General features: G+C 38.8%; 1 protein-coding gene across 4 annotated transcripts in view; it reads left to right on the forward strand.

The window, feature by feature from the left end:
- Positions 1–15,064, forward strand: part of Mettl24 (methyltransferase like 24) — a 116,777-nt gene that overhangs the window by 50,506 nt on the left and 51,207 nt on the right. For 2 of the 4 annotated variants that reach the window (XM_008852414.3, XM_029555746.1), the window contains exon 4: positions 7,427–7,655. In XM_008852414.3, the coding sequence (XP_008850636.1) occupies positions 7,427–7,655 (229 nt within the window). Of the gene's footprint in view, positions 1–3,808; positions 3,879–4,409; positions 4,501–7,426; positions 7,656–15,064 lie in introns of those variants that run through there. The other 2 variants (XM_029555747.1, XM_029555748.1) reach the window with 2 other exon arrangements.

Consider the following 15,064-nt stretch of genomic DNA (forward strand, 5'->3'; position numbering starts at 1 on the left):
AATGAAATGGAGATCTTTTTTAAAGGTTTAAAAACTCATTCAGTTTTATGTCTTTCAGGGGCCATACTGAGTTCAATATTGTATAACTGTGTTAATTCAACTGTGAACCTAGAAACTTGCACCCACTTGTGAAAGAGATGTACTCTTGCTCTGGAATGTGTTACTGAATATGTTAAAGCTGTAGTATAATGCTTCTTCTAATCATGTATCTAATAAAAATTTTTAAAAAATAATGATAAAAAAATAATTCTTCAAAGCATAAAAATTTGCTCCTTAATAATTAGTAGATGTGAATAACATTACCATTGAAATCTGCCTGACGACTTTATAGCCATGCTTAGATGCCAAGGTCAGAAAGTAACCGACTGTGAGTAGTAATAATCAGATATATAGAGATTAGAAACACGTGTGCAAACATCTTAATGTCAATTGCACTAAAAATGAATTTTTCTGTATGAAACTGTATTTTAATAATGAAATGGAGATCTTTCTTAAAGGTTAAAACCTCACTTCATTTTATGTCTTACAGGGTTTATACTGAGAACAATATTGTATAACTGTAATAATTCAACTGTAAACCTAAAAATTTACGGCCAATTTTGAAAGAGCTGCATCTTAGCTCTGGAAATTGTTATTGAGTATGTCAATGCTGTTGTAATGAAATGCTTCTTCTAAGTATGTGGCTATTAAATAAATAATTTTAAAAGAAAAAAGAAAAAAAGAAAGGTAGCTAAGCAAGGTAGGGGAAGCAAACCAGTAAGCTGCATTTCCAGGCTCCTGTTTTGAATTCCTGCATTGGCTTCCCTGGATGGTGGACTGTGTCCTATAAGCTGAAAAAAATCCTTTCCTCCCAAGTTCCTTTTGTCATGGTGTTTATTGCAGCAGCAGAAAGCAAGCTAGAGCAGGAATGGAAAGGCCAGTTGCGTTAATATGCTCAAGAGTATTTAAAAAATACTAAGGACCTGCGATAATCCATCTTTTTCCTTTCAGTGCTATAAAAAGGCATGTGGTTGCCAGTACCTACATTTCACATATTTAAAGTACGTCTGTCATTAGTCCAAAGAGCATTTCTGTTTAATTTAGATGAAAGTACCCTCCTCTCAAGAAATTTGAAGTTTCCTGGATTTGGGGAGGGCTAAAGTATACAATCTGGGGAAGGCTAGGAAGAGAAGGCTTGACCACGCTGGGTAAAGGCTTTCCAGTGTGCATACCCTCAGGTCATACATACACCTCAGCAACCCCTCAGTTATCTCCCTGAGTAAGCTCAGTAAATTCATTGGTTCCCCAGTAAAACTTTAATCAAACATTGGCTTGACACTAGCCCCTTAAAAGAGAATAAGCATTGCTTAGCAACCCCAGGAAAATAACTCTCACAGCAGATGGAAAATTTATTTCTTAATGCTATTATGTCTCATAATTATTTAAAAAAAGAAAAGAAAATGAGAATGTAAAAGGTGTTAAAAGGATATGGGAATGGAGGTATTTTCCAAAAAAGACAGAAAAAATGAGATAGTCTAAGCAAGTGATGAAGGTCTGTATAGCTTTGTTATGATATATAAAGGATGAGACAAAAATAATATACACATAATCTTAAAATTTCTAAGGTCATACTTTAGTCAACCAGTTTAAGAAACAAATATATATCTAGTTGAGATTTATCTGAGAATATTTGGTTTTCTCAAATCTGAGAATATGTGCTTTATTTACGTAGTAAAATGGTAATTAAAAGTACCAGACTGGTAGAACGAACCTTATTGGACATTTAACAGCCATACTTTGAGGCCTATACTAATCTGGTTAAAGGGACTTAAAGGATAGTTTTTGCCCCTTATCCTTCAAGGTCAACTAAGTTCCAGAGAGTTCTGTGGGACATCATTCAAAATGTCCTGTAACTGTGGTGAGTCACCTGTCCTCTTGTTCAGGGAGGCCATGAAGACCCCACAAGATGGACTTGAACCAGTACCCAGTCTACAAAGCGGAGGGTCAACTCAGAGGAAACATCTCATCCATGCTTCCAAGTGAAGCCAGAGATGGTCGAGCAGGACCTTTGATTTATCTTCACATAGATGGGACTGGTAAAAGAAAGGAGCCAGGGGTCCTCCTAAGCCCATGTAACCCCAGAGGAACAGATCCTCAAATGACCTTAAGTGTAAAGATAAATTGATTTATTTGGGCCAACTGTATGGTCTTAAACATCCAAAAGGAAAGTATAAACCAAAGATTAAAGTGATCAGTATATTTCTTTAAGAGTTCAAAGGATTACACTTCCCAGACATTAGACTTAAGTCCATATAAAAAGTTATTTAGACAATTATTTTTCACTGATTATTTTGTTCCTAGAAAGTACTGCTCAGATATAAGACTTCAAATCTTGGTCTGCAATACTGTAGTGCCCACCTGTAGCTAAGGGAGACAACCAGCTATTGTTCTAAAATGGTGGATAAATTTGTTTTCTCCCCCTATCCAGGAACTGATACTGATTCTAACCAATCCAACAGTTATCAAAATACCTGAAAGCAAATCCTGAATCCATCACTCTTGAGTCCAGCCTTGGGAGACAAAAAAAATGAGGAGGAACCCAATAGAGGGATGCTTTTGGAAGCCCTTGTCAAGAAATCCCAATGGACTCCGATATGAACATTTGAAATTTGTCCTGTTGTGACTTTTTTCTGGTTCTCCATCTAGAACTTGTAATGCTAACTACTCTTGCCTTTACTTCTCCTTCACATCCCTATTCACCAGTCAAGGACTTTCTTTTCTCCCTACAGATAAGAGTTCTGCAATTTGGGAGCCTTTTAACATTACTGAATAGGTACACCAATTGCCTCACCCTGCATCCCTGTTCAGCATGGAAGAAACCAGAGCAGTTTGTGTCCTGATTCCCTATCAGCAATTTGGGTAACCGCTGCAGAGGATGGTGTGATAAGAACAGGAGGTAGGAATTGGCTAGGCAGTTAGTGTAAAAAGACCCCAGAGAAAAGTAGCCAGTTTCTTGGCTAAAAGTCAAATGTCCTTGGGCCTCTTAGCAACATACTCTGTTCCAAAGGCCAAAAATGACAGAACTATTTGGGAGCTCTTATCTAATCCCTAAAAGATTTTAGGGTTACCTCTTCAGAGAGGTAATGTTAGAGTAGCAAAAAGAAAGAAAAGAAAGAAAGAATGAAAAGAAAGAAAGAATGAAAGAGAGAGAGAAAGAAAAAAGAGAAAGAAAAACAAAAAGAAAGTACATGAAGTTGATGGGGAGATATGGGAGGTGTTGGAGGAGAGGGAGCGGGCATGGATTTGATCAGAACACCTTATATGCATGTATGAAATTCTCAATAAAGTTTTTCTTTAAAGTTAAAAAAAGAACCCTCAAGTTAGCAAGTCTTTATGTCCATGCTGTGTGAATGGCACCTCCTAGAGCTGTGTGGTGCTCAACCTGCACAGCACATGCAGGGATCCTGGTTGCTTTACTTGATGACATCAGAGAAAGGGGGCCAACGTGGTTGCCCTGTTATTCTATCCTACTTTTGGAAATTTAGCCCTATAATTCTCCCCCTTCCTATTTCTTCAGAACCTTTTAGATTTGATAGTTTTTCTATGCTGAAAACTTATTGTGCCCTAAAACCCCAGCAGTAATCGCTACAGAATGATATTTATGAGAATGAATTATATAACTTTATCTCCTACATAAAGAGGGAGACATAATTAGAAGGCTTACATCTTGAATGTGCATCTTAACTGCCTAAATGATTGTCTCCTCCAATCCAGCCTCCTGCCCTTCCTTTGATAATAGAACTCCCGAAATTAGCAGAACACACAGCCACTCTGCTGTCCCTGCACTTTCTGGCCTTCCTCGTAGCTGCAGAAGTCCTGTGATTAGCTGTGAGCAATGGGTGAGTGGAAGAAGTGTGCAGCTTCAGGTTTGGCCCCACAAGGAAAGGATGTGATGTTTGCTTCTCCTTCTACCTCTCTGGGTGACTACGATACAGACGGGGAGGGAAAGTGGACCAGTCATCTCAGACTCCGAGACAGAAGTTACTTATGTGATCTATACTTGTTCCATGGACCAAACCTCAAGCAAAATATTTCTATCAAATTTTGCCTCTTTGTGGTCACCCTAATAATAAAAATTGGTTTCCTTACATATATTTTATATAAACAGTAGTTGTCATTATAATTGTTTGCTCAAACTGCTCACTCTTTATTACTGCCTTGTGAAGCATCTTCATCTCAAGGATGCTTACATTTATCGACTTGTACCTCATGCTCAGTATTGTGCTTGCTCATGCTAAGTATTCGATGTAAAGTATTCATTTATATACAGGAATAAGCCAATGAAATGTAGCCTGTCATATGCTATGTTTAGACATGTGTTGTACATTCTGAGAATTTCAGACCTTACCTCAAAGTTTTCTTTCACTTAGGATAGTGTTCTGCAGATCTGTCACTCAAAACCAGAGGGTCAGAAATAAGTGAGGTCAACACAGGAGTTTCTTCATTCAGCTTTTCTATCTAGTAAGTGGCAATGGTGTAAACTCCTGAGATGAGGAGTGTTTCTTCTACCCTCCTGTTGTGAGGGAATATGGAGACTCCCTCTACTTCTGCTACTTTGGGTCATGTTTCATGGTATCTTGATTCTTCCTCTTGCTTTTTACACCTGTCACAAAATTTGACTTTTAGAGCTGGGCATGGTGACCCATGCCCTTAATCCCAGCACTTAGGAGGCAGAGGCAGGTGGATTTCTGTGATATCAAAGCCAGCCTGGTCTGCATAACCAATTCCAGGCCAGCTGGAGCTACAGGGAGACCCTGTCACAAAAAAATAAAATTGACTAATTTAAACTAAGCCTGAGGGAGACTCATTTTAAATAAATGAAAGTATTGTAGACACTGGGAAAGGTAAATGAGTGTGACTTATTACTCTCCAACATAGTACAGATTTACATACTAAGGTTAAATGATATAGTAATGCCAACACAAATCCACTATTCTATACAATTAATGTGTGCTAATTTTGATGATTAATCCTGATTGTCAACTTAATTAGATTGATGAATACCTAGGAGATTAGTAAAGCACATCTTAAGGGGCATCTATGAGGGTGTTTCCAGACAATTAGATCATAAGGTCTCAACCTAATGAACGAATTAATCCATTGATTCTATATTGAGTAGACTATAGGGAGGTGGTAGAACTGTGGAAGGTGGACCTGGTTGGAGGAATAAGTCACTGGGGCTTTGTCCCTGGAGGCTTTCTCTTACCTGGTCTCTTCCTGTTACTGCTCCACTCTCTTCCTGTCTACCGTATTGTGAGCTGCTCTGTCATGCTTTTCCTGCTTTGATGGACAGAAACCTCTGAAACCATGAGCCAAAATAAGTACTCACTTCCCTTAAGTTATTCTCCCAAGTGTTTTGTTTACAGTTACAGAAAACAGACTAATACACTAATAAAAAGAAAAGGATTAAATGAATTGAATAAAAGTAACATGTTTATAAAAATTTCACATTATAAGTAGTTTTAGCTTATCTGAGGTGTTGTAAAATACCCCTATTATTTAATGATTAACATATATCTGTATGTGTGTGCTTCTAATAATTTATAATAGAGAATACTTGTGTATGTGTAGAAAATTTCTGGAAAGATATACAAAACCCACTAACCATGTTAATCTCTGGAAATTAATAGCTAAAATATATGGTGGTAGAAAACTTTCACTTTTAATTTTTCTGCTTTTAACTTTTGATTTTTTATGTGTAGAAACTAGAATTCTAAGAAACTAGCTTAAGGGGTATGAATATATCTCAGTGGTAAAGTGCTTACCTAGCATCTTAAGGCTCTGGATTTGATCCCAAGCATAAGGAAGGAAAGAATAGTTGTGAACTCTGTGGATTCAATAGAAAGTAGAAAATGGGGAGCAAGACCTCTTAGGTAGAAGAAAGGTGAGTGTTGGCTCGTTCTACTAAAGAGGATGGAATGAGCCTTACCTAAGGGATATCAGAGGGTTGGCTAACTTGTCAATGAATCCAGTGATGAAAAGAGCAATGGAATAGTATGAAGGGATAGAATAAGGTAAATGAGACCATCTCAGAGTTCTAGGTGGATATGTTCTGTACTTAAGGCTTGTTCTAGTTAACAAAAATAGGCTAGTTATGTTCTGTACCTGTATGTGACTAAATTATGTCACAATCTGTAATAGTAGTCTAAGAGAAAAAGTATTTCTGCACTAGATTTGAATTTGGCCAATGTATCAGAGACATTCTGTAGAATTTTGATCTCATAAATCACAAATAATCAGAAGTTTAGAGTCATGCATGGTTTTACATGCCTGTAACCCCTGCATTCAGGAAGCTGAGGCAGGAGGACTGAGAGTTCAAGGCCAACCTGAGCTATATAGCAAAAACCTCTCTCTCTCTCTCTCTCTCTCTCTCTCTCTCTCTCTCTCTCTTGCTCTCGCTCTCTCTCTCTCTGAAAGAAAAGCATAAATTTTTTGGCAGAGAAGTCTTAATTATCATTTTTTAAAAAGTCACTCTCTTTTGGTTAATTTCATGGTTTTCATTCAAATTAGTGCATTAATCAATGTGATAATTCTTATTTTTTTTTGAGATAGGGCCTTACCAGCTAGCTTAGAAGCTAGACCAGACTAGCTTAGAACTCACAGAGCTCCTCCTGCCTCTGCTTCCCAAATGGTGGGATTAAAGGCATGTCCCATCATGCCCCGCTTATGATTCTTACCTTAAATAAGAAATAAGAAATATTTCTCAGTAGGCTTTATGTTTCTAAGTATGTATATGTGATACACTACCTAGTGGGTATTGAAGTGGAATAATTCATCATTTTCCCTCTTGATGTGAATTTAGGTATACAGTCTTTTCTTGTGCTCTGGATAGAGTAGAAGCATGTATATTAGCCTTTTTCTTTAACTGCCCTATTTTAAAATACATTCATTTACGAGAACACAGCTGCAGTCTGTAAGTCCAATTTCATGCACAGCACCATAGCCATTAAAATGGAGACAAGTTAGCTCATTAGAAGAATGTATATCCTCAAGGGAACTAATCCCAGGGCTTATACTTTTAGCATATTTTGAGAAAATTATGTTTAAACCAGTGGATATTTGTATTTGTCCTATTCCCCAATATGATTTACAGCTTTAAAAAATCATTCTCATAGGCACCCACATGTTCACGCTTGTAATTATATGGTCTATATTTATCTGAAAATTTTTCTTTTGTCCAAAGGCTGCTGTATGTGTGTGTATGTGCATGTGTACGTGTGTGTGTGTGCGTGTGTGTAAGAAAGTTCATCAAACAAATACATTAGACATGTATTAAAACACAAGGCATGATGTGGATGAGAATATTGGTCTTGGAGTTGTCCATTTGTCCGTCCAGCACATTACTTCATTGTACTTTTTCTTCTGACTTTCTTCCTCTCGCCTTCAGGCTGGGAAGTGACGACATCCGTTTTGAGGTGAGCATGGCCAATGATGGATGTGAAGTGCATCGTTTCGATCCCAGTGTCAAGTCAGCTCATGTTCTGGAGAGTGAGCACCTTTGGCATCACCGCTTGTCCGTCGATTGGCGGGATCCCCATCCAGCTGTGGCTGCCCAAAAACCACACAGCAACACTAGAAAACTGGGGAGCATTTTGAATGAATTTGGGCATCACAAGGTGAGACTTCTCACTTGATTTCATAAATAAAGTGAACAAATTCATCAATTTATGAGAAATCAAAACTAAGGATAACAATGTCAGACACTGGAAAGTTGAAGGCCTGGTTTTAATCTTACTGGTCACCCAGCATTATTTATATTCAGCTTTGTAGACATGAGATTTTATCAAGGATAGAGATGTTTATGTTGATTTGAAGGTTTTAGTTGCTGTTGGGTAATGTTAAGATCTAGGCCGAGAGTAGACAAGTGAAGCCTACTTCTGGCAGAGGCAGACCATTTCTGCCTAGCAGTTAATCGAAATGTTCCAGAAAGGTAAACTGCTTATTTCAGCCTCAAATATACAAAAATAATCCGAGTCGTGTTTATCTTTGGTAAGACATTGCTTGTATATACTGTTTCTTGCTATTGCAACATGTTACTTTTTGGAGCCTTTTGGCTCTTCCAGGTGCAGAAAATACATATGGTTTTGACTAAAATTTACTTATAAAGTTGAATGGACACTACACATATTGCAACTTATATGTCAATGGATGTAAAATCTCTTCAAATACTTCATTGTGGAAGGATAGCGAAAAGGAAATCAATTTTGGGGTTATGTTCCTTGAACAGATGCTTTAGCATCATCACCCCAGCTAACTGTACTTACTCTTCAAGCTGGTGCTAAAAGGGTTCTGAGTGCAAATGGCTTTCTTTTGTCTCCAATTCTTCTTGGGTTTGGTCTGTCTTACCCTATGGTTCCCAGTCAGAGTTGTCATGTAATTTAGAACATGTTAGAATAGGAGTGTACCTGAGAGACAAGATGTGTGGGACTTGAAGTTTGAATTGGCTTCTCCATCTTTAATAAAAGGGCTTCCCCTGCGTTGTTCATTTTCCCCCTCCTCCTTTTCTTTTTCTTTAAAAAAAAAATCCCTTTAATTAGACACTCAGAGTGCCTTCAAGAACAGCTTCAAAGAGTTTACTGTTCTTTTAACATGTGACTAGCTATTGATTTGTCCTTTGCTTTTGCCACTGAAAGTATCTAGCATTTAATAGTCAAGAACCTTAATGTCTCCCACCTGTAATATTTTGAGTAAAATATCTACACAGAATCCTTTTCTTATGCTATTAGTTTTTTAATAAATGTGACAGGAACTGGGAGCATTTTTCAGAATTCTATTCTGTTTTATTTTGCCACTTTTACTTTTGTAAACATGTCTTTACTGCTGAGAACAAGCCTATTTCATAATATGCCAAGTCTAGATTATTCATAATACGCTTTGCTTTCAGTAAGGTATCTTGTTGCTCCCCGACCCCACTTCATGCTTGTTACTTCCTGGCCCTATCTGCCCTCATTCTTCCAAGAAAAAAAAAACTGAACAGAGAAAAAAAGATGAAGTTTTCAATAATGTTTTAGCAAAAGATTTGCTAAAGGAGAGGATAAAATGAGGCTTTGAAAAAGTGATATGTGGATATAATTCATTCAAGCACATTTCCTATAGAGAATATGTTTTGGGATAACAAGGCACAGACCTGAATTGTGTATATTTAGCTCCATAGGAGCTGCGGTGGGTAAATCTTTATGCCGAAGATAAAGCATGAGGCACTTTGCTGTGCTGCCCTGAGATAGCAGAAGCATTTATAGTGGTGCTTAAAGAGGAGAGATGCTCTAAAGGATTGTTTATGTTCAAGGCTACTTATTTTTATTAAAAACATTAATAACAGTGAAAATAGTCTGACTCCAAATTGCCAGGTATGTATTTGGTGCTTTAAAAAAAAATCTCTTGTGAAAGATTTTAAGAGATACCGATATTCTTTCATAGAGATTCTTTGGGCGAATGCTTTCAAACAGAAACATCAAAAACTAAACCCACCCGTGAGTGATTGCTTCCATTAGAAATATGCTTCTAGGGGCTACACAGTGCCAGATAAAAGGAAACATTGTTTGTGGTCTGTAGCAAGCATGGTCTTTTTTCATTTCTCTGCATGTTTGCAAACATTGATATATAAGATGTGGCAGTGCCAAGGGAGGCAGAGCAAAACAGTGAGAAGAGTCAGTGTTTTCTCTTCTTCGTGCATATAATCTGAAAGTGACAATGGAAGCCAAACAATGCTTTGAATACTTTAAAGCATCTCCTATAGTTTTGTAATAATTTCCTTGTTGGACTGTTGTCTCCTCCTCATCTTCCTCCTCATCTTCCTCCCCCCCCCTCCTCCTCCTCTTCTCTGAATCCAAACCTAGACTCCAGTCACTCAAGCAAAGAACATAGGCAGTATTTGGAGTTAGTGACAGAAAGATGTATGTGGCTTTTGTACTTCTCTAAGAATTCCTTGCTAATTTTAACTTCAAACTATAAATCAAAAACCTTTATAGAGCATTAAGCAGAAATAGCTGCACCAGCAAAACTATGTATACCAGAAGCTCAGTCTACCAGGGAAAAATATCACCTGGATGTAGTGTTATGGGGGTGATTTACCATCTAGTCCATGTTGAAATGGTTGATACTACCTATGCATTTTTCCAGAATATATAAAGATTGGATTTGAGGTTTTTGCTATTATTAATTATATTTGTGACTTTTCTCCCCAAACTTTTTCTCACATATGCAGCATTTCCTAAATGAGTAGACTTGTTAGGAGAAAGTATTATTGTTACTGTTACTAGTTGGCCAAGGGTTCCTTGCCAAGCTTGGATGGAAATTGTGGTTAGGCAAAGTGCAGGTGCCTTAGTATCAGCAGCTCAGAGTTCAGGGAGTTGGGACTCTTGCTTTTGCTGTTCAGCTCCCCTCACAGCCAGAGCTCGCAAGTCTCCCTGGCTTCCGTGGCTGGGGCTGCGGTGCTTCCGCAGTCTCCACTCTCCCGTCTTTCGCTTTGTGCAGTCTGGGTTCTCAGCAGTCTCACCATCTCAGCCCACTTCTGCAGTCCTCTACAGGCTCAGCTTTCCTCAGTCTCAGGGCCATTCTCTGGAATTCGCTATTCTCTAGCTGCTCCTTGGCATGCCTAGGGCTGGTAGCCCCGAGAATTGATGCTCGTCCTGCTCCCAGCTCAGCCCACTTTACCCATTGATAAAGTCCACAAATAGGCAATAAGACTACTGACAGGAGGCTTTGTGAATGCCTAGCGTTGCAGCATGTGGAGCAGCGTAGGAGGAAGGTCTCTTGGACCGATTCAAGAAGAGTTAGAGGAAGGCTGTTTCGTAGCCAGTCACCCATTGCACAGCCTCCTGTCTGCTAATCACAGACTTTTTGCTTAGTTATACAATCTGTGCAGACTGGACTGGGCCTGCTTATTCCAGTTGTCATGAGTGGAGTCAGTGCCCAACCTGACTGAGGGTGTGGGGAGACTTCCGGAGTGGCTGTGGGTGGAATGATCTGATGCTGATTTCACTGAAGCAACATTTCCTAGAGTTGTTTCAGAATACCTGGAGTGGCTCTGATTAAATGAAGTTTTTCGGAACAAAAGCCGTGGTTGGGGTCATGGCCATGAATTCTATTTCAGTTTCCATTATTGGAATGAAACCTCCTTCAAGCGTCTGTGGCCGGGCAAGAGAATCCTTGAGCAGCCATGAGATGATAGAGCAGCTGCAGCTGTCATGACAACAGCTGGAGGAATCACAGAACCAATAGCTAGATGATTGATGGGTCCCTCAATCGCCACCACCAACGCGAGACTGAAGTTGCAGTTGCCACCGCCTCTGATGGGATGGCTTCAGGAGTGCTACAATATCATTTCCAGCCCCACTGGCTTCCGGGAACCATGGAGACAACAGAAGCTGTCTCCAGCCAATATGTCCTTGCCAGTCCTGAAGTAATCTGGCTGGGCTCTTTACCAGCCACTCTAGTAGCTGAGCACAGAAGAAAGGATCTGAACAGCTCACCCCTGACAGCTTCAGTCATTGAAAAAGGAAAACAAAGTTTACAACAAAAATCTAACATGAAATTACATTCTTCAGTGAGTTTTATCCAACAATGCTTAACCCCTAACCCATCCCTCAGGAGGGCTGACTTCTGTTCTGCAACCTTCAGTCTTGACCCTATTGTTGATGCTATGCAGAGGAATCTCTCCAGTTTGTATCTGTGAACTCATTAATCTAGATTCCAATCTCAAGCCTACTTGTTAGCAATGGCATTGAATGAGTCATCTGACCTCTCTCTACCACTCAGCTTGATCATCTGTAAAACGAGGACAATAATGCTACGTAGATTGTAGCTTGTTTGGAGAATCAGATCTAAGAACTCAGTGTGAAAGTCCCCAGCCCAAAGTGTGGCATAGATTTGCCACTCAGTGGTATTCAGTAAATTCAAAGGATTGTTATCCATATTTTCAGAAACGTTTTACCAAAGTTTATGGAAGCTATCTTTTTTTCTTTCTTTGCAGGGAAAACGTATCAGAGACTTCTCTGGAAATTGCTAACTACACCTAATTTCAGCTGAGTTATTAATGAAAGCTTAGTGTGAAACTAAAGGGTACTTAGTCCTTCAGACAGTGTTGAAAGAGAATTATTATTGTTTTCTGCCTTGGGGCACTGAACAGCTTTGGTGGTGATTGTGTGCAAAGTAAATACTGTGCTGTATAGAGATTAAATAAGCCACGGAGAGTTAATTGGAATCTGTTCCACACGAGCAGATGTCTACCTCCAGGGCTGGGCTGGCTGGTCAGATGGCTCCAGGGAGCTGGGCTTCCTCCCTGTCAGCTCCAGTCTCTTTTCTTGCTTCCTCCTGTCACTACTCCTGTGGCTTAGTGTCCTCTGGACCCTCAGAGGACTGCAACTTCTGCCTCCCTGGGCTGAGGGCTCGCCATTCATTCCAAATTGTCAGTTTTATTCTATGGTTTCTATTATTTGAGAGAATATGGGCTCTGCAATCAAACTATAAAAAGATCTCCTTTTCCTTTGTGCTTATCAAACTGGAAAATACAAACAGGTTGTTGATACTGCCCTATATTGGAATGCTTGTTGGGAGTAATAGGTTTCACTGCTGGGAATAGAAAACAATATATTCTTCAAGAAGGACATTTGATCATTCCTGTATGTCAATTTTTATCCTTAGAAAGCTTTTGCTCTTATGTTTTCTTTTTGTCTGCTATTAATGTTGTAATAGCAAGGGGGTTTGGTTTGGTTTTGTTGAGACAGTCTCTATGTAGCCCAGGTTGTCCTTAAACTAGGTGTGTAGCCAAGGATAACCTTGAATTCCTGATCCCCCTGCCTCCACATCCCAAGTGCTACAGTGTAGGTGTGAGCCACCATGCTCGGCTCCAGCTTTGTTTTGATAAGAATTTATATGCTAAGCCAGTCTCTATTTTTCTTGTCTTGATTTCAGTTTGCATGTAGCTTAAATGGGCATAATATTCAGTGTATGTCTGGATTCTGTTTATAAATCTCATCAGATAATCTACCTTTGAACAGGTGAGTTTAATTAATGTTTATTGTGGTTACTCATATTTTTTGGCAAATTTTTATCTTCAAATTGGGCTTTTACTACACTGTTTCTCTCTCTTCTTGACACAACTTGTGTTTTTATCCCCCTTACCCCTTTTGTTCTTGGTACCAGGTGCTGAATTTAGGGTGTTGAATATGCTAGGGAAATGCTCTGCCACTCTACAGTCTCCATCGCCTACTTTAAAATGTAAACTATATAATTAACTCTAAAATTTTGACAGCATATAATAATTGCACACTAGTCCTGCATTCCTCTGATCTCACAAGGATCCCACACTATTGCCACATTGGCATTTCATTTTTTTTTACAGTTTATTTTGAAAAAAGTAAACTCAAAGTTTACCAGAATGATATAATGAACTATTTATATATTTTTCACTGAGACTTGACAATTTTTAATATTTTTTCTTCTTTTTAAAAATAATTTTATTGTTTTTGTGCATTTCATATAATAGTTCTTAATCAAATTTAGACCCCCTCTCCCATCCACATTCCACATAGCCCCCACCCCCAGGACCTCATGCATTCTATCATATATGTTAAGTCTTATCCCATCAAGCATTTGTACCCAGATGTCCTTCGGTGTAAGTTCATCCACTGGGGTCTAGTCAACCAATCTAAAACTCTTTTTAAAGAGGATCTACTCTCCTTCACCCAATAGTAATCAGTTGCCAACAGTTCCCAGGCTAGGACCAGAGCCATTTCTTTCCCTCCTCACTGAGCCCTTGTCTGATTGAGTTATTTTCTCCCCCAAGAATTGGCTCTGCAAAATTAAAAACAAAAAAATACTTCAATCGAACAGAATGGATGAGTACTTCCATAATCTATGTATATAAGTTTAATCCATTTTACTAATTGTTATTGCTGATAAATTCAGACAAATAAAAAAAATACAGCACACTTTTTGATAAAAACTCATCATTGGCCGTGCGTGGTGGCACATGCCTTTAAGCCCAGCACTCAGGAGGTAGAGGCAGGCGGATCTCTGTGAGTTCGAGGCCAGCCTCTTCTCTATGGTGAATCCAGGACAGCTGGGGCTACAGGGACACCCTGTCTCAAAAAGACTGAAAAAACAAAAACAAAAAATCATCACAATGATCTGTCTTACTTTAATCAATTAATTATTATTACAGTAAAATTGTTAATAAATTTTTTAAAACTATGTAAACTGAGCCCAGACTTGATGGTGCACACCTTTAATCCCAGCACTCAGGAGGCAGAAGCAGGCAGTGAGACTGTGCGATGGAGGCCAGTCTAGTCTGCATAGTGAGTTCCAGGTCAGCTGGAGCTACAGAGAGACCCTGTCTCAAAAACAAAACAAAACACCAAAAAAACCAACCAAACAAACAAACAAATAAAAAGCTAGGCAAATTGAGCAAGAAATAGAGTTCAGTGGTGGAATACTTACCTAGCAAGTCAAGCTCCAGATTCAATTCCCAGCATGGCAAAAATGAAAAACAAACAAATGAAACAAAAAACCAACCAAACGAAAAACTAAAACAAAACAACAAAAGCCTCACCACTACATCAACCAAAAACCTCAAACAAACAACAACAAAGCCCGTAAGTGAACAGAAAACTCGTTAGATTGATTCTAGTGTTAATTCATATGGAATTAACAAGCATCAGTAGCCAAATGCTGGCAGTGGAATAATAAAGGAGGTTGACTGGACCTCTGTGATATTAAAACTTGTTATAGAATTATAAGAAGGAAAATGGTACTATTTCATGTTATAATAAGCAGATTAATAGGCAAAACATTAAAATCCAGAAATAAATTCAAATACATGCAGATTTGGTATATGCTATGGGTAGAATCTCAAATCAGTGGGGAAACATGAGTGCTTCAGTAAAATTATGTGGACAACTGAGTTGGCATTTATAAAAATTAATTTTGGGGCACTAGAGAGATGGCTCAGTGGTTAAGAGCACAATTGCTCTTGCAGAGGACTCAGGTTCAATTCCCAGCACCCACATGATGGCTAACAACCATC

The sequence above is a fragment of the Nannospalax galili genome, unplaced genomic scaffold (assembly GCF_000622305.1).
Source record: "Nannospalax galili isolate Female #2095 unplaced genomic scaffold, S.galili_v1.0 scaffold646, whole genome shotgun sequence".
Lineage (NCBI taxonomy): Eukaryota > Metazoa > Chordata > Mammalia > Rodentia > Spalacidae > Nannospalax > Nannospalax galili.